Here is a 21677-nt window from a genome sequence, read left to right as displayed (position 1 = left end):
CAGATGAACCTGCAAGGCCCACGCCAACAGCTGGGACAGGAGCTGGAAGCTTCACTTGTACCACCCCCCCCCCCCCGTTCCAGGAGCTGGGAAGCTTCACTTGTACCCCCCCCCCCCCGTTCCAGGAGCTGGGAAGCTTCACTTGTCCCACCCCCCCCCCCGTTCCAGGAGCTGGGAAGCTTCACTTGTACACCCCCCCCTATTCCAGGAGCTGGGAAGCTTCACTTGTACCCCCCCCCTATTCCAGGAGCTGGGAAGCTTCACTTGTAACCCCCCCCCCCTGTTCCAGGAGCTGGGAAGCTTCACTTGTAACCCCCCCCCCTGTTCCAGGAGCTGGGAAGCTTCACTTGTACCCCCCCCCCCTGTTCCAGGAGCTGGGAAGCTTCACTTGTAAACCCCCCCCTGTTCCAGGAGCTGGGAAGCTTCACTTGTAAACCCCCCCCCCTCTGTTCCAGGAGCTGGGAAGCTTCACTTGTAAACCCCCCCCCCCCTGTTCCAGGAGCTGGGAAGCTTCACTTGTAAACCCCCCCCCTCTGTTCCAGGAGCTGGAAGCTTCACTTGTACCCCCCCCCCCCTGTTCCAGGAGCTGGGAAGCTTCACTTATTTATTTATAACTTTTTGTATACCGAGGTTCAATTAACAAGATTAATTATCACTTCGGTTTACATTACAACCAGCAAAGAATAACAGAGACAAAGTCTTGTTTTACAATGAACAGGGTAGAAGTAACCTGGATTAAAACAATGAACAGGGTAGAAATAACCTGGATAAACATAAAATGGGTGAAGCAAGTGTAGAGAATTGGGTCTGTATAACTTGGGCGAAAAGCAGGGAAATTAAATAGGGGTGGACTATGAAGGCCTCAAGTTGGATAGAGTACTCATGATGCGGATAAGAACCAAGGCTGAAGTGAGTAGTTATGGGAAGGCTTGTTCGAATAACAAAGTCTTAAGTCTCTTCTTAAAGGTGATTGGACATCGTTCCAGCCTCAGTTCAGGAGGCAGCAGGTTCCATTGCTTGGGGCCCGAGGCGGATATAGCTCTCTTACTGAGGGAGGTCTTGATGGAGGGTGCTTGAAGAGTGCCTCTCTGGGCTAGTCTAATTGGACGGACCGAGGTGTGGAGTTGCAAAGGTATTGTAAGATCCAGAGGAGTAATGTTGTGTATGGCTTTGTGAGTGACTGTTAATAGTTTATGAAGGATTCTAAACTTAATTGGTAGCCAATGTAGATTCTTTAAAATTGGAGTTATATGGTCCCTCTTGTTGGATTTTGTGAGGATCCTGGCCGTAGCGTTCTGTAGTAGCTGGAGAGGTTTGAGTGAAATATCAGGCAGGCCGTGAAGGAGTGAATTACAATAATCAATTTTGGAGAATATGATGGCTTGTAAGACTGACCTAAAATCATGGAAATGGAGGAGGGGTCTTAGGCGTTTTAGAACTTGGAGTTTAAAATAACACTCCTTTACTGTGTTGTTGATGAAGCCTGTGAAGGTCATTTGGCTGTCTATGATTACCCCGAGGTTTCTTACCTTGGGTGAGAAAGTAGGGGACATTGACTGTTGAACGTTATTTAGTGGTACGCTGCCATCTTGTGTGATTAGGATGTATTCTGTTTTGTCGGTGTTGAGTAGCAAATTAAGCTTTAAGAGGAGGTTGTTGATGTGGATGAGACAAGCATTCCAATGGAGAAGGGTTTTTTGCAGCGAGTCTGTGATCGGTATAAGGATTTGGACATCGTCTGCATAAAGATAATATGTAAGTTTCAGATCGGAGAGTAGATTGCAAAGGGGGAGAAGATAGATATTGAATAGTGTTGGGGATAAAGATGAACCTTGAGGAACTCCTAGGGAAGAGATGAAAGGGGGGGATTCTTTGCTGTTAATCTTGACTTTGTATTGCCTATTTTGAAGGAAGGACTTGAACCAGTTTAGTACGGTATTTTTTATTCCGATCTCCGCTAGCCTGTCCATGAGACACTGATGGTTCACTGTGTCGAATGCAGCAGATAAATCTAGGAGGATGAGAAGACAGGGCCGTTTCTTTTCCAGGTTCATGAGGATGATATCTGACAGAGAAATAAGGAGAGATTCTGTATTTTTAGCTTTACGAAATCCTAGTTGGGCTGGGGAGAGGATATTGTTATTGTCCAGAAACTCGGAGAGTTGTTTGTTGACAATTCTTTCTAGGATCTTGGCGATGATAGGAAGGTTTGCAATAGGACGAAAGTTTGCTGGGTTGTCGGTGGAGAGGTTAGTTTTCTTTAGAAGGGGTTTTAAGATAGCCAGTTTAAGAGGGTCGGGGACATGACCTTGTGCTAAGGAGGCATTGATAAGCGAGATGGGCTTAGAAACTGTGGCGCTTGAGATGAGAAGATTGGCAGGAATCGCATTGAAAGGGTGGGAGGCTGGTTTTAGTTTCCTCAGTAGTGATTCTATTTCTAGTGAGGAAGTTGATTCGAATTCCTCCAGGAATGCTGTATGAGGCAATGAGGCTTTGAAAGGTTGATTAGTCATAGAGATGAGAGGGGGTGCCGTGAGAAGAGGTCATGATTGGCCCGGGGATGTTAGTGTTGTTTGGGCGGCCAGTAAGTTAGTTATTTTGTCTTTGAAGTAGTTGGCAAGTTCAATGGATTTGAGAGCTGCTTTGTCATCTGGGATAGCCGGAACTGGAGGTTTTGTAAGAGAAGAAACCAGCGAGAAAAGGGCTTTTGGATCAAAGATGAAATTGTGGATTTTCTGGGAGTAGAAATCTTTTTTTGTCTGAAGCATTTTGATCAAGGTGTGGTCTCGGATGTGACTCGGTTATTTACACTTTCGAATAATAGAAGGACTAGGGGGCATTCCATGAAGTTAGCAAGTAGCACATTTAAGACTAATCGGAGAAAATTCTTTTTCACTCAACGCACAATAAATCTCTGGAATTTGTTGCCAGAGGATGTGGTTAGTGCAGTTAGTGTAGCTGGGTTCAAAAAAGGTTTGGATAAGTTCTTGGAAGAGAAGTCCATTAACTGCTATTAATCAAGTTTACTTAGGGAATAGTCACTGCTATTAATTGCATCAGTAGCATGGGAACTTCTAGGTGTTTGGGTAATTGCCAGGTTCTTGTGGCCTGGTTTGGCCTCTGTTGGAAACAGGATGCTGGGCTTGATGGACCCTTGGTCTGACCCAGCATGGCAATTTCTTATGTTCTTATGATCCTGTAATGGTGCATGAACGATTTGAAAGATGCTAGGTTTGAGGAGGAAGGATTCCTGCGCCAGCTCTGTTCCCTTTTTCTAAGTTCGCGTTTAATGGATTTTAATTCCGGAGAGAACCAAGGTTTTTTCATGTGCTTGTTAGAGGGGATAACCTTAGTTTTAAGGGGGCAGGTCAAGTCTGCCACTTTACTCGTTATTTTAGACCAGGAGGATAAGGCAGTGTCTACGTCTGTGAGGTCCAAAAGGTTAAGCTCTGGAGAGAGGTGAGAGATTAAGGTTTCCTGCTTGCATAATTTTCTGAGTTGAATTGTGGCTTTCTGTGAAGAGTAGGGTGTAGAGAGTACCCCCCCCCCCTTGTTCCAGGAGCTGGGAAGCTTCACTTGTACCCCCCCCTGTTCCAGGAGCTGGGAAGCTTCACTTGTACCCCCCCCCTCTTGTTCCAGGAGCTGGGAAGCTTCACTTGTACCCCCCCCCCCTCTTGTTCCAGGAGCTGGGAAGCTTCCCTTGTCCCCCCCCCCCTCTTGTTCCAGGAGCTGGGAAGCTTCACTTGTACCCCCCCCCCCCCTCTTGTTCCAGGAGCTGGGAAGCTTCACTTGTCCCCCCCCCCCTCTTGTTCCAGGAGCTGGGAAGCTTCACTTGTACCCCCCCCCTCTTGTTCCAGGAGCTGGGAAGCTTCACTTGTACCCCCCCCCCCCTCTTGTTCCAGGAGCTGGGAAGCTTCACTTGTACCCCCCCCCCTCTTGTTCCAGGAGCTGGGAAGCTTCACTTGTTCCCCCCCCCCTCTTGTTCCAGGAGCTGGGAAGCTTCACTTGTCCCCCCCCCCCTCTTGTTCCAGGAGCTGGGAAGCTTCACTTGTACCCCCCCCCCTGTTCCAGGAGCTGGGAAGCTTCACTTGTACCCCCCCCCCCCCTCTTGTTCCAGGAGCTGGGAAGCTTCACTTGTACCCCCCCCCCCCCTCTTGTTCCAGGAGCTGGGAAGCTTCACTTGTACCCCCCCCTGTTCCAGGAGCTGGGAAGCTTCACTTGTCCCCCCCCCCCCCTCTTGTTCCAGGAGCTGGGAAGCTTCACTTGTACCCCCCCCCCCTCTTGTTCCAGGAGCTGGGAAGCTTCACTTGTACCCCCCCCCCCTCTTGTTCCAGGAGCTGGGAAGCTTCACTTGTACCCCCCCCCCCTCTTGTTCCCGGAGCTGGGAAGCTTCACTTGTACCCCCCCCCCCTCTTGTTCCAGGAGCTGGGAAGCTTCACTTGTACCCCCCCCCCCCTCTTGTTCCAGGAGCTGGGAAGCTTCACTTGTACCCCCCCCCTGTTCCAGGAGCTGGGAAGCTTCACTTGTACCCCCCCCCTGTTCCAGGAGCTGGGAAGCTTCACTTGTCCCCCCCCCCTGTTCCAGGAGCTGGGAAGCTTCACTTGTACCCCCCCCCTTGTACCCCCCCGTTCCAGGAGCTGGAAGCTTCACTTGTCCCCGTCCCCCCCCCCTGTTCCAGGAGCTGGGAAGCTTCACTTGTAACCCCCCCCCTTGTACCCCCCCCCTGTTCCAGGAGCTGGAAGCTTCACTTGTACCCCCCCCCCCGTTCCAGGAGCTGGAAGCTTCACTTGTCGTCCCCCCCCCTTGTCGTCCCCCCCCCTGTTCCAGGAGCTGGCAGAGTTTAGGTGGAAGTCCTGTAAGGAGAGGTCAGATAAAGTCAAGATACAGACAACGGTCAAGGCAGTCAGCAAGCAGACGATATCCTGGTCCAGACCAAGGGTCAGGGCAGGCAGCAATCCAGGAGTGAAGTCAGAATCAAAGGCAGAGGTCACACAGACAAGTCAATGAAGGACAAGACAGGGCAAGTCAAGACTCTGAGGACCAGGACAAGGCAGGCAGACAGGGCAAGGCAAGGCAAGACAGCGGGACAACGAGGCACTGCAGACAAGGCAGCAGAACCTGCTGCTGAGATGTAGAAGGGGAGCACGACTGGGCTTTAAGAATCCAGCCTGAACAGCACCACCTGCTTGCATAGCAGTTTTCCCACCATGGAAGCTGTGGCATATGCGACTAAGGGCTAGCATGGGCGTCATGGCAATGTTCCTGCCTTGTAGCATGCAGGAGTGAGTTAGCCGGTCGCGGGGTCGTCCTCTGACTGTTCCATCGTTACACTGCGATAATTTGTGGTAACTTTGGTGTAACATTTCTGCATGGGGGGGGGAGGAAATCAGCACGGAGCAGCAGCTGCAACCCTAAACCCCTTGCTGGGCAGAGTGGATGGACCATTTGGGTGCTTATCTGCCATTATTTACTATATTACTCTGTAGGTACTCTACTTATTATATTAATGAAAGCATGCATGCTTTGACTCCTGCTAATTTTTGGTCAATGTGCAAATCTTTTATATTATCCTTATGATTAATTCCCAATGAATGATGATTTTTTTGTTAGTCCAAGTAAAGGTATTACATCCTACAATGAATCCTGTTTTCTCCAGAACAAATACAGATACTAAAATTTCCCAGTTTATGTAATGATGTTCCAACTGTTTGAGCTCAATGCAAATACCATATAACTATACTGATTGTCATCATTTTCTTAACTACTTCAAAGAAGGGAATTAGGTTGGGTTGGTAGGCTCCATTAGTTGTAAACCCATGCTATACATTTGCTATTCATATTTTCTATAAGACCAATAGTAATTTTTATTTCAATGTAAAATGTATATTTTAACTCACAAAGACCCAAATTTACTGAAGTGCTTAGTTTATTGGGCCCAAAATTCTTGGCAATAATTACAGAAGCAGCAAAACAAACCTTTTTCTGACTGCTTGCCCCAGATCACCCACCAGATCTCGGTGTGGGCCTGTATCCACCGAATTCCAGTTCCAGGAAACAGGAGCTTTCCAATTAGTAAATCCTTCATGATGTTTGGTGGTCAAAACAACATATCTGCAGAAAGCAAAATCTGTTTATTTCTAATTCTCACTTTCTTATTTAAAAATGATTTTATGGGGGTAATTTTCAAAAGGATTTACACACCAACCTCTGTTTTATGCACGTAAATGGCCTTTTGAATATTGCCCAGGGCTTGCATTTGCAAAGGTACACATAAAACGTATTTCTACACTCATTACAAAGAGGAAGTGTAACTGCTACTTTAAAAATATATTTTCCCCTAAAGTGGCTTTCTAACTGCTGACATAGCAGCAGGCTAGAGGTCAATATTCAAAGGTTGCTGTGTAAGTAACTTGGCCGGATATCAGCACAGCAAAGCCGCTGAATATAGCCTAAGTGCGCATTTAGCCAGAGAAGGCAACCCGCCTAAGTCTAGACCTGCTCTAGACATAACATACCCCCATCTGCCCAGTACATGCCTTTTTATGCACGTACATTTTAGCTGTATAAGAGACTTATATGGCTGAGTGGTGGCCACAGAACATGGGCGCATATTCAGTGGCTGCTATTTAGCTGCATAAGTCCCACTTATTCAGCTAAATAGCACTGAATGCGGTTTGAAAATTGACCTCATGGTGTTTAGAGCAGTGGTTAGAGAAACAGGGAAGCCAGGGTTCAAATCCCACTAATACGCCTTATGACCTTGGACAAATCACTTCATAGAAATGTGATGGCAGGAAAAGACTGTATGGCCTACCTAGTCTGCCCAATTAATTTAGCTTTACACGTTCCATCACTTCCTCGAGATCCCCTGTGTTTACTGCTCCACTGACTCAGGTATAAACTTATATACCCTTTGGGATAGGGAAATACCTACTGCACTTGAATGAAATCTGCTTTGAAGTGTCACAAAAGGCAGAATACAAACAACATTTTTAAAAATTGTTATAATTAAGATTTTAAGACCTGCACGCATCCATGTGCGCACATGGACGGGCCGATTTCATAACATGCGTGTCACCACACGCGAGTAGGCCAGCGAACTGAGAGGGAACTTCCCTGTACCACTTCCTACTCTGCCTCCCTTTTCCCCTCTCCTCCAGACCCCTAAAACCCCTTTCCATACCTTTTTTTTTTTAATTATAATTTGGGAACTTACTTCATCTGAATAGATGAAGTAAGTTCCCGTGCCGGCTGGCTGCTGGTGCACGATTCCTCGGGACAGGGTCTAATGGCCTCTGTCCTGTCCCTTTGATCGAGCCTGGCACTTCTGCGCGTATTAGGAGATACGTGTGTGGCTGGGCCGTTTTTAAAATGTGCTTGGTGCACGTGAGGCCCAGCCACATGCGTATCCTCCAGTTTTTACGCACGCAGAGCTTTTAAAATTTGGGCAATGATGTTAACATTAAGATAAGTGGGAAGTTTATGCTCTCGTGGCTAAGACTGTGTTTTGATTGAGACTGCTCTGATAAGTGACCTCCGATAATACTGAAAACTTGAATATGGAAATTAGAAATCCCTGAAGTTGGGGTTCAGGTTTAAAGATTAATACAATAAAATACAATAAAGTTGGACTTATAAAGAGAAACAGTGTGTGATCGATATACACTGTGGACTTGGAGGTCCTACAAATTGTAATTAATTAAAAAAATAGAAAATAAAACAATTGGACTGGTGCACATATATAGCAGGTTAAATTGTTACTGGGTGACTGACTGTTGGTTTTGTGGTTGATATAAAAGTCCTCAGATTACTTGTAGTTCTGGACGTGGATTTGGTGATTTTGAATCACCTGTTGCGCTGCCCGACCGCGTTTGTACGCGATCCGGCCCCCCTACCTTCTCCTACGTGCCTGCCCCGACTTCTCCGGTGTGCGGTCCGCGGCACCAAGATGGCGTCCTCCCAAGCAGCAACATCGGCAGGCACGGAGGTAGCTCCGCCCCTTATAGGGGTCGAGGCGCAGAGGAGAGGCCGTCCCCGGAAGATGACGTCAGCCAGGGCGGGAGATTTAAGGGCGACTCGGTAGCAGCTGATCGCCTTTCAATAGGTTCCCTGCCTTGCTCGTTACCAGTGCTGTGTGTTTGGACCTGTTTCTCTGCTTTGCCTGCCGCCTGCCTAAGACCCGGATTGGACCTGTTTCTGCTTTGCCTGCCGCCTGCATAAGACCCGGATTGGACCTGTTTCCCTGCTTGCCTGCTGCCTGCCTAGACCCGGATTGGACCTCGACTCTGCTTTACCGCTGCCCGTCGGGCCTGTATCTCCTCGCTGGTTTCTGCTCCTGAGATACTGAGCGGTTTCTTCCTGAATCCACCTTCCGGAGACGAAAGGCACCAGGTTCTTCAGGTGGGTGACTTTTCATTCCGGGCCAAGGGTCCACATTAACATCACCTTTATAATAAACAATTCCTTGAAACCAAAAACACTCTCTACTTCTGTAATGACGCCCCTTCTTTTTCTCTATTCATTTACTTTACCGCTCTATAACTTACAATCAATTCGGAAAAAGACCATCATTATACATGATATTTTGGTAGAAAAAAAACTGGATTGTTTCCTCATTACAGAATCATGGCTGGCAGAGGCAGAGGCAGACAATGTTACAGTCAACTCACTATGCCCTCTGGACTATATTCCAATCTCTGAACATAGGCCAAATCAGCGAGGCGGCAGCTTTTTAGCACTTTGTAAATCCTCACTATCCCCATGAAAAATTGTCCTTCCTCTTATTCCTCCATTCAAAATTCTTCAAATTTCGACCTCATCCTAAATATCCGCCTTTATATTGCCCTCCCGAGACAATTTATCAGGATCCATCAACAATTATTGAATCCATATCCACCCTCCCAGAAGACTTCACCAAAACTATCATTGCTGGAGACTTCAATATTCATTTCAATGCCATAAACCCACACTTTACAACAACTTCTATCAGGACTAGGCTGGCGTCACAATATCACCACTCCCACCCATAAATATGGTCACACCTTAGATCAAATCTTTTGCAATCCTACATTCATAAAACCTGAAGATACCACTTCAGTTACATCTCCGATTCCCTGGTCTGACCACAGTTTGATCTATCCACTCATTTAAGGTCTAAACAATCAGACTCAATTCTTCAACCCCTCATTCTAATCGCAAGAAAAAACTCTGGATCAAAAACCACACCACTCTTCCAAATTGACAACATCCACATTCAAATTAAAGACAACGTAAAAGACCTAGGCATATGGCTAGACAATGAACTAAACTACAAAAAACACATTACTACTAGAACAAAAGAGGGCTTTCATAAACTACAAGTAATCAAACACTTAAAACCGCTGCTTCACCCCCATGATTTCAAAACTGTCCTACAAGCTCTCATTCTTTACCAGTTTGGACTATTGCAACTCTCTCCTGATTGGTTTACCTAAAACATCTTTAAAACCCTTGCAGCTACTTCAAAATGCTGCTACCAGAGTCCTGACGGGTAAAAGAAAATCTGACCACATAACCCCCGTCCTCAACAATTTACAGTGGCTACCGATAGAGAAAAGAATAGAATTCAAAGTTCTCACAATTCTTCACAAAGCAATTTACAAAGCAGACTACACAGCCCTGGATAACATTATACATATTCATAGATCACTTCGCACAACAAGAAAAAGTAAACTCCAACTAGTGATCCCATCTCTTCCACATGCTAAACTGTCCTCCACTAGAAACAGAGCCATTTCCATCATCGGCCCGAAGTTATGGAATTCGTTACCTCATCACCTGACTGCTCAAGAAAACATAAAATCTTTTAAAAAAGACCTCAAAGTCTGGCTACTCAGCCAAACTCTAAGACAACACTCTCAATGACTATAAAGGATAAATCGACAGATTTATCCCTTTGTGTGTCCCTCCATCTGACACACAATCTCCCTACAATGACTATCTTTCTGACTACCAGAATCATTCCCATTTTGTTCTACAGCAGATATCCCCTACTTGATTTGAATTCTGATTTTTTACATATTTTAATGTATATCTTAATCAGTTATATGCTAAGGGGCGGATTTTAAGAGCCCTGCTCGCGTAAATCCGCCCGGATTTACGCGAGCAGGGCCCTGCGCGCCGGTGCGCCTATGTTCAATAGGCCTACCGGTGCGTGCAGAGCCCCGGGACTCGCGTAAGTCCCGGGGTTTTCCGAGGGGGGCGTGTCGGGGGCATGTCGGGGCGGGGCCGAGCGGCGCACCGTTTTCGGGGCGGGCCGCGCCCTCCGGAACCGCCCCCGGGTTGCGTCTAGGCGCACCAGCGGCCCGCTGGCGCGCGGGGATTTACTTCTCCCTCTGAGAGGTGTAAATCCCCCAACAAAAGGGGGGGGGGGGGTTTAGACAGGGCCAGGGGGGGTGGGTTAGGTAGAGGAAGGGAGGAGAAGTTGAGGGGAGGGCGTTAGCAAATTCCCTCCGAGGCCGCTCAGATTTCGGAGCGGCCTCGGAGGGAACGGAGGTAGGCTGCGCGGCTCGGTGCGCGCCGGCTACACGGAATCGGTAGCCTTGCGCGCGCCGATCCAGGATTTTAGCGGCTACGCGCGTATCTACTAAAATCCCGCGTACTTTGTTTGCGCCTGGAGCGCCAACAAAAGTACGCCCAACGCGCCGTTTTTGAAAATCTACCCCTATTGTTCTTGACCAATGTTTACAGTTTTGCTGTTAATCTACTTTAAATGTATCAGGTTGTTGTAACTGTAAACCGGAGTGAAGGCAACTCTGCTATACCTCTGTATATAAAATATGCTAAATAAATAAATTCTCTTTATAAACAGGAAAAAAAAAAAAAAAAAGTCGATCCTGAGGATTTTGCAAAATCTCTCAGAAAACTTACCAGATTCCATATCAAACGACATTAACTCAACAGCTGACCTTTGGAATAACACCATTTCCAATGTCCTAGATTCCTTAGCCCCAGTCTCGTTTTTACACTAAACCCAAATCCTCAGTTGCCTGGTATACAACCGATCTCAAAATGTTAAAACCAAAACTATGAAAATCTGAATGTGCATGGGAAAACAACAACTCTTCTAATTAAAAAAAAACAAACTACTTTGTCTCAGAAAATATAGAAAAGAAGTCATGTTAGCAAAAAAGAACTTTTACTCCTCAAAAATCAAAGCAGCTAATGGTAACACTTCTGTGCTATTTAATATAACCTCGCTACCAACGCCTGCTCCTCCTGCACTAAGTAATGATTTCTGTAACCAAATTGCTTCATACTTGAAAGATAAAATTATCAACATGTCATCGGACTTCACACATTTACCTTATACCAAAGACTTCGTTCATAAAGCTGACTGCTCTTGGTCATCATTCTCCGCCATTGACTCGAACACAATCATACATATTCTTCATAAAACAAAAATGTCCTTTTCCCCTTTCAATCCTTGTCCCAGACAGGATCAGAAATCACTCAGTCCAATATATGATTTGTCAACTTTATAAACTGGTCTCTATCCTGACCAGTTTAAACTGACTTCAGTACTACATATCCAAAAAAAAAGACTTTTCTAACCTAAATAATCTACGCCCCATAGCTTCACTCACCACACTGGCCAAAGTAACAGAATCCATTGTTTTATACCATGACAAAAAGCTTCTACACCCAAACCAGCACGGAAACCTTCAAGTATCAAAAGAAGATATCAGCATTAAGAGGATTTGATTCCAACATTGACTCTATACTAGTGTTCTTAGGCATCTAGGCAGCATTTGATACCCTTAAGAACATAAGAACATGCCATACTGGGTCAGACCGAGGGTCCATCAAGCCCAGCATCCTGTTTCCAACAGTGGCCAATCCAGGCCATAACAACCTGATCATTTTATACTACTGTCTAGATTGCATTCAATTGGTATCTCTGACATTTATTTATTTATTTATTTCTTTTGTATACCGACATTCGATCAAGATATCACATCGGTTTCCAGATAACAGGTTGAATAGGGCGAGAACTGCCCTATTTTTACATTGTAACAAGATAACAATTAAATTAATTTTACAGCTGGTTTAATTCTTCTCACTAACCATCAAGATCAAATCCATATAGGTGTGTGTGTGTGTGTGTGTGCGCGCATCCTCGCAGTACTCCATCCCCTCAGGAGTCCCACAAGGCTCTTCACTTTCACCCATTCTGTTCAACATCTCTCTCTTACCATTATGCTATCTTTTAGACAGTCTTACTATCCAATTCAAAATTTATGCAGACGACATCCAGTTTTTCATTCCATATTCTAAGTCGTGGTCTAATACTCTATCTTTAGTTTCCTTATCAATATCATAAAATCCTGGCTCTCCCACAATCGTCTGAAACTTAACACTTCAAAAACAGAAATTGTACACTTATCCTCCAGTCCAATGTCCGACTGCAGCCCTCCTGCTCATCTTGATCTCAATGCCACTCAGCAGAGTCCGCCTCGTGCACATGATCGAAACAGTCCTCCCTGCCAGATCTCTGGCAATAACATCTCCTTTTTCTCCTCTGGGTGATGTTCCAATATTTAACTTGTCATCACATCTACTGTCTCCTCTAGAGACCCAAGTCTTTGTACATACCTTTCTTTTGACAAAGCTTTGGAATAAAAACAGTGGTAATATGAATGAGAAAGGATTCTAATTTGAGTAAATAGAACAAGCTGAACTTGCTTTTACACATTCCTCTTTTCGATTAGAGATACACCCATGTCAGAAACCATATTCAAAGGTGATGATTCAGAGGAAATGAAGTCTCAGTGAACCTGGAAGATGTACTAGGGCAAATTGACAAACTAAAGAGTAGCCAATCACCTGGATCAGATAGCATACATACCAGAGGCTGAAAGAACTGAGAAATGAAACTGCGGACCTGCTATTGGAAATTTGTAAACTGTCAATAACATCATCTATGATACCTGAAGATGAAAAGGTTGCCACTGTTACGCCAATTTTTAAAAAGGGATCAAAGGGTGATCCAGGAAATTACAGACCAGTGAGTCTGACGTCTGTGCCAAGCAAGATGGTAGAAGCTATCAAAGAGAAAAAATTGCTGAACATATAAACAATTTAATGGGACAAAGCCAACATGGATTTAGCCAAGGGAAGTCTTGCCTCACAAATTTGCTACTTTTTTTGAAGGCGAAATAAACATAAGAACTTGCCATACTGGGTCAGACCAAGGGTCCATCAAGCCCAGCATCCTGTTTCCAACAGTGGCCAATCCAGGCCACAAGAACCTGGCAAGTACCCAAAAACTAAGTCTATTCCATGTTACCATTGCTAATGGCAGTGGCTATTCTCTAAGTGAACTTAATAGCAGGTAATGGACTTCTCCTCCAAGAACTTATCCAATCCTTTTTTAAACACAGCTATACTAACTGCACTAGTGGTTAGTGCAGTTAGCATGTGGCACTAGTGGTTAGTGCATGTGGCACTAGTGGTTAGTGCAGTTAGCATGTGGCACATTTAAAACTAATTGGAGAAAGTTCTTTTTCACTCAACGCACAATTAAACTCTGGAATTTGTTGCCAGAGGATGTGGTATCCTCTGGCAACAAATTCCAGAGTTTAATTGTGCGTTGAGTGAAAAAGAACTTTCTCCAATTAGTTTTAAATGTGCCACATGCTAACTTCATGGCGTGCCCCCTAGTCTTTCTATTATCCGAAAGAGTAAATAACCGATTCACATCTACCCATTCTAGACCTCTCATGATTTTAAACACCTCTATCATATCCCCCCTCAGCCATCTCTTCTCCAAGCTGAAAAGTCCTAACCTCTTTAGTCTTTCCTCATAGGGGAGTTGTTCCATTCCCCTTATTTTGGTCGCCCTTTTCTGTACCTTCTCCATCGCAACTATATCTTTTTTGAGATGCGGCAACCAGAACTGACATGTGGATAAAGTTGAGCTACTTGATCTAGTGTATCTGGATTTCCGGAAAGCATTTGACAAAGTCCCTCATGAGAGATTTCTTAGGAAATTAGAAATTCATGGGAGAGGTGGCAGTGTTCTATTGTGGATTGCCAACTGGTTGAAAGATAGAAAACAGTAGGGCTAAATGGTGAAATTTTTCCAATGGATAAAGGTGAATAGTGGAGTGCCCCAGGGCTCTCTTCTGGGACAGATGCTTTTTAATATACTTATAAATGACCTGGAAATGGGAACATTAAGGTGGTCATTTATCAAAGTGCTATATGGCATTTTCGCATGCGAAAGCACCATAACGTTTGGCACGATGCAAATGAGAAAAAGGGGAGGATATTGGGGTGGGAATTTTGGCCAAGTGAGCTGGGCTCACAGTTTTGCGAAGATGTTAACGCAAATTTTAACTACACCTTTTTCATTAGCGTAAAGCTGCGTGATAGGGCTTTATTGCAATGTTTTTCGCACATGCCATTTGGAGCTCCTGCAGAGCCAGCCTAGCTATCGAGAGAGATCGAGAGACTAGCCATCCCGCTAGATAGGTATTTATATCTCTATGGGAGGCGCACCTAATAACTTGAGGTTTAGGTATTAGTGTAGGGGTTAGAAGCCACTTTGACATTCAAAGTGAGACATACGAACAGAACAGTACTCTCTTGTGAAGATTGGATGACCTTCGGAGTAAGGAAACTCACCCAATGTTCACAAGAGGGCACTGTTCTGTTCGTACGTCTCACTTTGAATGTCAAAGTGGCCCCTAACTCCTACACTAATACCTAAACCTCACTTCGAGTTACTAGGTGGGCGTCCCATAGAGATATAAATACCTATCTAGCGGGAGGGCATTATGGCTTCTCTCTCTCCCTCCCTCCCTGAGCTTAGAAGTACTAAACATGGGCCCCCCAGTGGTTGTATGTAGGAAATACAACAATTCGGGTACTTATTGCAAAGTGTGAAAAAGTTATCACAATTTGCGCTAATATAGTGCTTCGCATAGATATTAGCGCAAATTGCGATAAACTGCCTATTTCCATAAAACACATCCCTTTTCCTATTGCATGCGATATTTAGTGCATTTTGATAAATCCAGGCCTAAGTGAGGTGATCAAATTTGCCAAGGGCACAAAATTATTCAAAGTTGTTAAATCACAAGAGAATTGTGAGAAATTGCAAGAGGACACTGCAAAACTGGGAGACGGGGCATGTAAACGGAAAACGAAATGCACTCAGGGAAGAGAAATCCAAATTATAGCTACAAAATATGCAAAGCTCCACATTAGAAGTCACCAATCGGGAAAAGGATCTAGGTTTCATTATTGAAACTACGTTGAAATCTTCTGCTAAGTGTGCAGCAGCAGCCAAGAAAGCAGACAGAATACTAGGAATTACTAGGAAAGGAATGGAGAATAAAACAGAGAATATCATCATAATGCCTCTGTATGGTGTGACCTCATCTTGAGTATATGATAGAGGTATATAAAATAATGAGTGGAATGGAACGAGTAAACAATTAGTTGTTTACTCTTTCGAAAAGTTCAAAGACCAGGGGACACACAATGAAGTTACTGAGTAATACATTTAAAACTAATAAGAGAAAATATTTTTTTACTCAATGCATAATTAAGCTCTTGAATTCGTTGCCAAAGGATGTGGTAAAAGCTATTAGTATAGCTGCGTTTTAAAAAGGTTTGGACGAGTTCCTGGAGGAAAATTAACAGTTAAGGTAGAGTTGCAGAAATCCACTGCTTATTCTTGAGAAAAGCAGATTGGAATCTATCCACCCCCTTGGGATCCTGCCAGGTTCTTATGGCCTGGATTGGCCACTGTTGGAAACAGGATTATTATTATTTATTATTTTTGCTATACCAGCTTTCATGACATGGATCACATCAAACCGGTTTACATTTAACAAAGCGTGCAAGATAAGAGATAACAAACAATTGTAACAAGAGCATTGTAAGGAGAGTGACAGTTACAATAAAACAGGGAATTGGCAAGATGGCCGCCAAGTGAGCCCGGAGTGAACACCGTGACGAGAGGCTCTTACCTTTACATTTTTTTCTTCTTCGGAGAAATGCCCCATACTAAAAGGAAGGGGAGATTAAGAGAGACGAGAGAAGACTCGCCCTCTATAGATCCCCGACAGCCTCGAATCGAAGGGTTCTTCGCGGGAGCCGTTACATCTTCACCGGATTGCTTGGTCGCTGGGAGTGTAGTGCAGGAGCGAGCACAGCCTCCCCTGACCCCTGATACCACTCTAAGCCCCGGAGAGCCGAAGAAGCCACCTCACCCGGGTAACATCGCGATATCTCCTGGTACCCCGGAAGAAGTGGGGAGTCCTTCGGCGTTTGATCTGACCGGAGGAGACCCTGCAGAGCGGGAGGCAAGCCCCTGCGAGGTCCGAAGTCTGGAAGGAGCAGTGTCTCTGGGTCCAGAAAAGGTTTTAACAGCTTCAATCCCGGAATTCTCGTTGGGGGCCAGAAAGAAGGAGAAGCCAATGACAACTGATGGCAAAGGAAGGTTGGTGAGCACTGAGGAGGAAACGGGAGATGGTTTCTTGAAGGCCCTAGCTGCGGGTTTTACCATAACTACCCCAGAAACTATAACATTACAAGGGATATGGGCAATACTGAAATCAATAGAACTGTCCATAAAAAATTTGTCGGCTGTATCTTTAGAAACTAGGAATCAAACTATGGTGAATAATAACCTTATTTCTAATTTTGGGAAAAAGGTTGAAGAAATGGATAAAAAAGTTTCAAAGGTTGAAAATGTCCAGCAAAAATTAATTATATCAGATAATATTACCAACAAACGGTTAGAAAATATTGAAAATGCTCTTAGAGCCCATAATTTAAAGGTTCTGAATTTTCCTGTTGTTGCCTTGTTTTCTCCGATGGATTTATTTCGTAATTATATGAAACAAATTCTCAAAATACCAGATGCGGCTTTGCCAGTGATTACTAAGGCTTATTATTTACAACAAAGGACACAAACTGAAGCAATGGAAGGAGCTGAGTCTCAAACACCTGGGATAAATATTTCTGAAATATTAGAAACATCTATGGACACAGAGATTACTCAAAGGAAACCACTATTAATTTCATTTGCCTTTTTGTCTGATCGTAATTATGTGATGAGACAATTTTTTAGAAACAGACAAAGTAAAGTATATGGTTATCCGATTTGGATTTATCCTGACGTAGTTAAAATAACTCAAACTAGACGTAAAGAATTTTTAAATATGCGTTCTTCTGTACTTCAGTTAGGTGCAAATTTCACCCTAAAATATCCATGTAAATGCTGTGTAAAGCATTCTGGAGTTATGTATAATTTCCTAGAGCCTGCACAACTTAGGGCTTTCATAGAAGCCAGAACCCAAGAGGTATCCCCTCAAGTATCGGCTCATTAGAAAAATTGTAAAAGGCACCACTTGGTTGTTAATTCACTTATAATTTTTAATTTTGCCTTAAATATGCGCTCATAGTTCCGCCTCCACATTTTCTTATAATTTATGATGTTTGTAAAATATATGAGATGAGGGTTACTCAATTATTATTATTTTTTTCTTGTTATGGTGTATGGATAATGACAAACATCAATTTTTCTGTACAAGGTTATTCTTGGATGTAATTTAAAAAAATTTGAAAATAAAGAATTAAAAAAAAACAAAAAAAAACAGGGAATTAAATAACTGGGAGTTGGAGGTGAGAAGAGGGGGATTTAACTTACAGCAACTTATTTACAAGGTTACAAGATTGAGTCCGATTAAATGTTATTTGTATAGTAAATGATAGTGTTAACAATGTGAAAGTGATGGCAGCGAATGACAAACAGCTCGATACTGTAAGGCCGCGGTAGAAACAGTGCGGCAGTGTCAGGCGCACCCTTCCTCCCCGCACGCACAGTTCTCTTCACTAACTCCCCGATACTCTCTTCTAATTGCATGCAAATGCATGCCGCGGCTGCGAAGCCTTAGGCAAGCGTTAGGACTGCGCAACCCATTTTACTGTATAGAGCGCCTATACAGTATCCTGGGTTCGCGGGCCTAATGCTTCACGGCCGCGCTGGTATCTGTTATTTCAAATGTCATTTCAAATGACAGGTACCAGATGTCCCCCGATGCTCAGCAAACTTTCCCCCAGCCCCCGCTTACCTGCCCTGGCCCCGTCCGGTCTCCGGTGCAGCCCGTCCGGTCCCCTCCTCCCAAAGCAAAAAAAAAAACCCAAAAAACCGAAAAAGTAGCAAGGCTCGGGCCTGCTACGGTAGTCCCTTCTCCCTTCTCCTCTCTGTGCGATTCTCCTCCGTGCGATCCTCCCCTCCCCTCCTCTCCGTGCGATTCTCCTCTCCATGCGATCCTCCCCTCCCCTCCTCTCCGTGCGATTCTCCTCTCCGTGCGATCCTCCCCTCCCCTCCTCTCCGTGCGATTCTCCTTTCCGTGCGATTCTCCCCTCCGCCCCTTCTCCCCTCTCCTCTCCGTGCGATTTCAGCGCTCAAGGCAGTCACATGCCATGACTGCCTTGAGCGCTGAAATCGCACAGCCATTCATCCAGGCAGAGGGAGCCGGCCTGCCTGGATGAATGCACGGCAGTGAAGGAATGGCCGTGCGATTTCAGCGCTCAAGGCAGTGAGCGCTGAAATCGCACGGCCATTCATCCAGGCAGAGGGAGCCTCTGCCTGGTTGAATGAACGGCCCCCGCCGGAATGGATGCCCGTGCGATTTCGGTAGTCATGTGACTTGACTACCGAAATCGCACGGGCATTCATTCCGGCGGGGACCGTGCATTCAACCAGGCAGAGGCTCCCTCTGCCTGGATGAATGGCCGTGCGATTTCAGCGCTCACTGCCTTGAGCGCTGAAATCGCATGGCCATTCCTTCACTGCCGTGCATTCATTCAGGCAGAGGGAGCCGGAGGCCGTTTTCGCCGCTGGCTCCCTCTGCCCGGATTCCGCCGCCCGTCTGAGACTATCGCGCGTCCACCCGCCCCCGCTTGGAACAGGCGCCCACCCGCCCGCGGCCTAGATTTTACACGCGACCACTCGCTCCCCGGCTCCCCGCCGCCGCCCGCCTGGACCCACGCGGCCCTCCGACGGGTATTTAAAAATTTTTATTTTTTTTTCTGACAGGTTTTTATGTGTCCCACAGCATTACATTTTCTCGATCATCTCTGTATCGCTTTTTTTTTTTATTGTGTTTTATTGTGTTTCAGTATTTTAAGTGGTGTCGATGGGTTTGCTACAAGACTCACAGTCCTAACACCTACTAGGGGGAGGCGGTAAACTAACACGTTAAGGCCGCGGCAAAACAGCGGGTTACTAAGGAGATAATATCAGCGCCCGTTACAGTATCAGAGGGGAATAGCTAATTCCTTCATTATACAGCTAATTCGTTCATTTACACATCATCTACATGCTGGGTGCGGAAAGGGTTATGTGTCTATTTTAGGAAGCGCTAAGGACGCGTGAAACTGGAGACTGTATCGCTGGATGGCCTTACTCGTCTGTATTGTGCGCTCCCAGCACGTTACAGACGGGAAATCTTCAACCGCACGTTACTGTATCGACCTGAAAGATTGTTATTTAAAACCATTTTTAATAGTGTGGTTGAGATGTCGGATGTAGGTCTCAGTCGGGGCTTGGATAGTGTGGTTACGGTGTCTGGTGTAGGTCTCAGTCAGGGATTGGAAAGGCTTGATGGACCCTTGGTCCAACCCAGTATGGCATGTCCTTATGTATAAAAAAAATATTTTTTAAAATGGAATTGGTTACATTTTTTAATTTTTGGATAATGTTTGATAGGCTTATTTCAATATAATGCTCCTTGTATGCTGGATTTAATTTGCAGGGCCAGATTTTTGCTTCTTCTTTTTTTTTTATAGATTTCACAGTCTCCCATGAGAGACTCCTCAGGAAATTACAAAATCATGGGATAAGAGACAGTGCTCCATTGTGCATTGGAACAGCCCCCCTATGAGGAAAGACTAAGAAGTTAGGTCTGTTCATCTTGGAGAAGAGACGGCTGAGGGGGGATATGATAGAGGTCTTTAAGATCATGAGAGGTCTAGAACGGGTAGATGTGAATCGGTTATTTACACTTTCGGATAATAGAAAGACTAGGGGGCACTCCATGAAGTTAGCATGGGGCACATTTAAAACTAATTGGAGAAAGTTCTTTTCCACTCAACGCACAATTAAACTCTGGAATTTGTTGCCAGAGGATGTGGTTAGTGCAGTTAGTGTAGCTGTGTTTAAAAAAGGATTGGATAAGTTCTTGGAGAAGTCCTTTATCTGCTATTAAGTTGAAATTAGCCACTGCTATTACTAGCAACAGTAACATGGAATAGACTTAAGAACATAAGAAATTGCCATGCTGGGTCAGACCAAGGGTCCATCAAGCCCAGCATCCTGTTTCCAACAGAGGCCAAAACCAGGCCACAAGAACCTGGCAATTACCCAAACACTAAGAAGATCCCATGCTACTGATGCAATTAATAGCAGTGGCTATTCCCTAAGTAAAATTGATTAATAGCCATTAATGGACTTCTCATCCAAGAACTTATCCAAACCTTTTTTGAACCCAGCTACACTAACTGCACTAACCACATCCCCTGGCAACAAATTCCAGAGCTTTATTGTGTGTTGAGCGAAAAAGAATTTTCTCCGATTAGTCTTAAATGTGCTACTTGTTAACTTCATGGAATGCCCCCTAGTCCTATTATTCGAAAGTGTAAATAACCAGTCACATCTACTCGTTCAAGACCTCTCATGATCTTAAAGACCTCTATCATGTCCCCCCTCAGCCGTCTCTTCTCCAAGCTGAACAGCCCTAACCTCTTCAGCCTTTCCTCATAGGGGATCAGCCTTTCCTCTCTACTGCCAGCAAAATTCGTGTGACATCCATCAGCCAACCCATCTTCATAAAGTGAACCTTTAGTCTGGTTTCGGGCGAAACATTTCTTGCTGAAATTGGAACTCTGCTTCTCTCTTTTACTTGTTAGGTCCTGTTCACTAACTGGATGCCGCAAAGATTAATTCCTGTCAAGGTATGCACAAAATTAACCCACATGGAGACCCTATCCTTTGGGATCTAGTTTCCTTGCATTTGGGGCTTAAATCAAGTTGAAGTTCTGAGCTTTTGGCAGAGACAGAACCTCATAATATGGGAGAATAACGCCCAGTCACCAGACCTCCCTGGGGAACCAAATGATGGGACCACTGGCAAAGCAGCTAGTCTGAGCCTCCAACAACAGACACCCCTTACCGGGCTCCGGCCGCCTCGAATAGCTCTGCCCAGCCTTCAGGGTTGAAGAATTCGGCGGTGAACTGAGGTGCGAAATCGGCGTAGCTGAAGCCAGGCGGATAGTTCTTCTGCATAAACTGCTCATACTGGTTCTGGTGCTCAGCCTCCCAGTTCCACCAAAACCACTCGCTACCGAAGGAAGGCACGGAGAAGACCCCCCAGTGCAGGAACACCCCAAACTTAGCCTCATCGAACCAGGCAGGTAAGGGCCGCGAATCTAGGCTGCTCCAGTCCGGAGTGTAGCGTCCTCTGGCAGGCATCAGCAGCACAGTGAAGAGCAGGAGCGCTGAGCCTCGTACCCACTCCATAACCCCAAACCTGCACATTGTCCCCGAGTTATCACTTCCGCATCACCTCACAAACGCAATCACGTGCTACTCACGTGATCCGCCCATAGCAACCAAG

General features: G+C 45.1%; 1 protein-coding gene across 1 annotated transcript in view; it reads right to left on the bottom strand.

Annotated features, from left to right (window-relative positions):
• The window catches only part of FUCA1 (alpha-L-fucosidase 1), a 69516-nt gene extending 47849 nt beyond the window's left edge, over positions 1-21667 (bottom strand). The window contains exons 1-2 of the mRNA XM_029571979.1: positions 21234-21667; positions 5977-6111 (exon numbers count right to left, since the gene is read on the bottom strand). Coding sequence (XP_029427839.1) covers positions 5977-6111; positions 21234-21598 — 500 coding nt within the window. The 5' untranslated portion in view covers positions 21599-21667. The remainder of the gene's footprint in view (positions 1-5976; positions 6112-21233) is intronic.
• Between the last annotated feature and the right edge of the window lie 10 nt (positions 21668-21677).

This window comes from Rhinatrema bivittatum, chromosome 11 (assembly GCF_901001135.1).
Source record: "Rhinatrema bivittatum chromosome 11, aRhiBiv1.1, whole genome shotgun sequence".
Taxonomy (NCBI): Eukaryota; Metazoa; Chordata; class Amphibia; order Gymnophiona; family Rhinatrematidae; genus Rhinatrema; species Rhinatrema bivittatum.
Note: the sequence above shows the minus strand (reverse complement) of the source record. Positions and strands in the feature narration are given on the sequence as shown.